Source organism: Formica exsecta, unplaced genomic scaffold (genome assembly GCF_003651465.1).
Source record: "Formica exsecta isolate Colony F162 unplaced genomic scaffold, ASM365146v1 C16319059, whole genome shotgun sequence".
Lineage (NCBI taxonomy): Eukaryota > Metazoa > Arthropoda > Insecta > Hymenoptera > Formicidae > Formica > Formica exsecta.
The window spans coordinates 1-666 of record NW_021846265.1 but is presented as its reverse complement, the minus strand read 5'-3'; the positions used below and the strand labels follow the sequence as shown (position 1 = coordinate 666).

The window sequence follows — 666 nt, the reverse complement described above, 5'->3', positions numbered from 1 at the left end:
AGATATACTCATAATATCCAAGCATCTCTTAAATTAAATTGTATTCCATTCTTAATTAGATTAAAGACTTACTGTCCAATCTGGATGCACAAGAAGGTCTGTCATTTCCAAAACTAGAGTATATGGTGGCTGAATATATGGATACTTTAATGGATCAGGTAATAATTTTTCCCTGCTGGGTTCCTGTACCAGCTGCAAATATCAATAAACATTATAGAAAATGCTTTCTAATATATAGACATAATTTCATATAATTGCATATTGATCACATTTTTATAAAGTTAGAAAATATATATGTTGCACATAAAAACTTTAATATAAAAAATTATTTTGTTAATATAATAAAGTAATATATATATATACATTGCAAGTATGAACACAATAACTTAAAAGTATCATACTCTTGTATAATAATTGAGCTCTTTTTTGACCCTCTTGTAGATCTGTTCAAAGAATGGTAAATTGGAAAATTCATCTTCGATGACATTCCCATGTTCGTCATAGTTAGGTCTTCCTAATTCATATATTAAATAAGTGAAGCCAATACTCATGACTACACCAAAGGCTGCAAATCCATAATTCATCATTTTCTTCGATCGCTCACGATTTGCCTTCTCTTCTTCATCTTCCGTTTGTTGTTCATTCTGTTTTTTTTGAGCTGTTGTT

The 666-nt window shown here is 29.1% G+C and overlaps 1 protein-coding gene across 1 annotated transcript; it reads right to left on the bottom strand.

The window, feature by feature from the left end:
• Positions 1 to 6: 6 nt before the first annotated feature.
• Positions 7 to 662, bottom strand: LOC115233289 (mitochondrial import inner membrane translocase subunit TIM50-C-like; the record flags this gene model as incomplete). The annotated part of the gene is made up of 2 exons (XM_029803649.1): positions 7 to 192; positions 402 to 662. Coding segments are annotated over 2 exons (393 nt in total), but the record flags the coding sequence as incomplete, so codon positions are not given.
• Between the last annotated feature and the right edge of the window lie 4 nt (positions 663 to 666).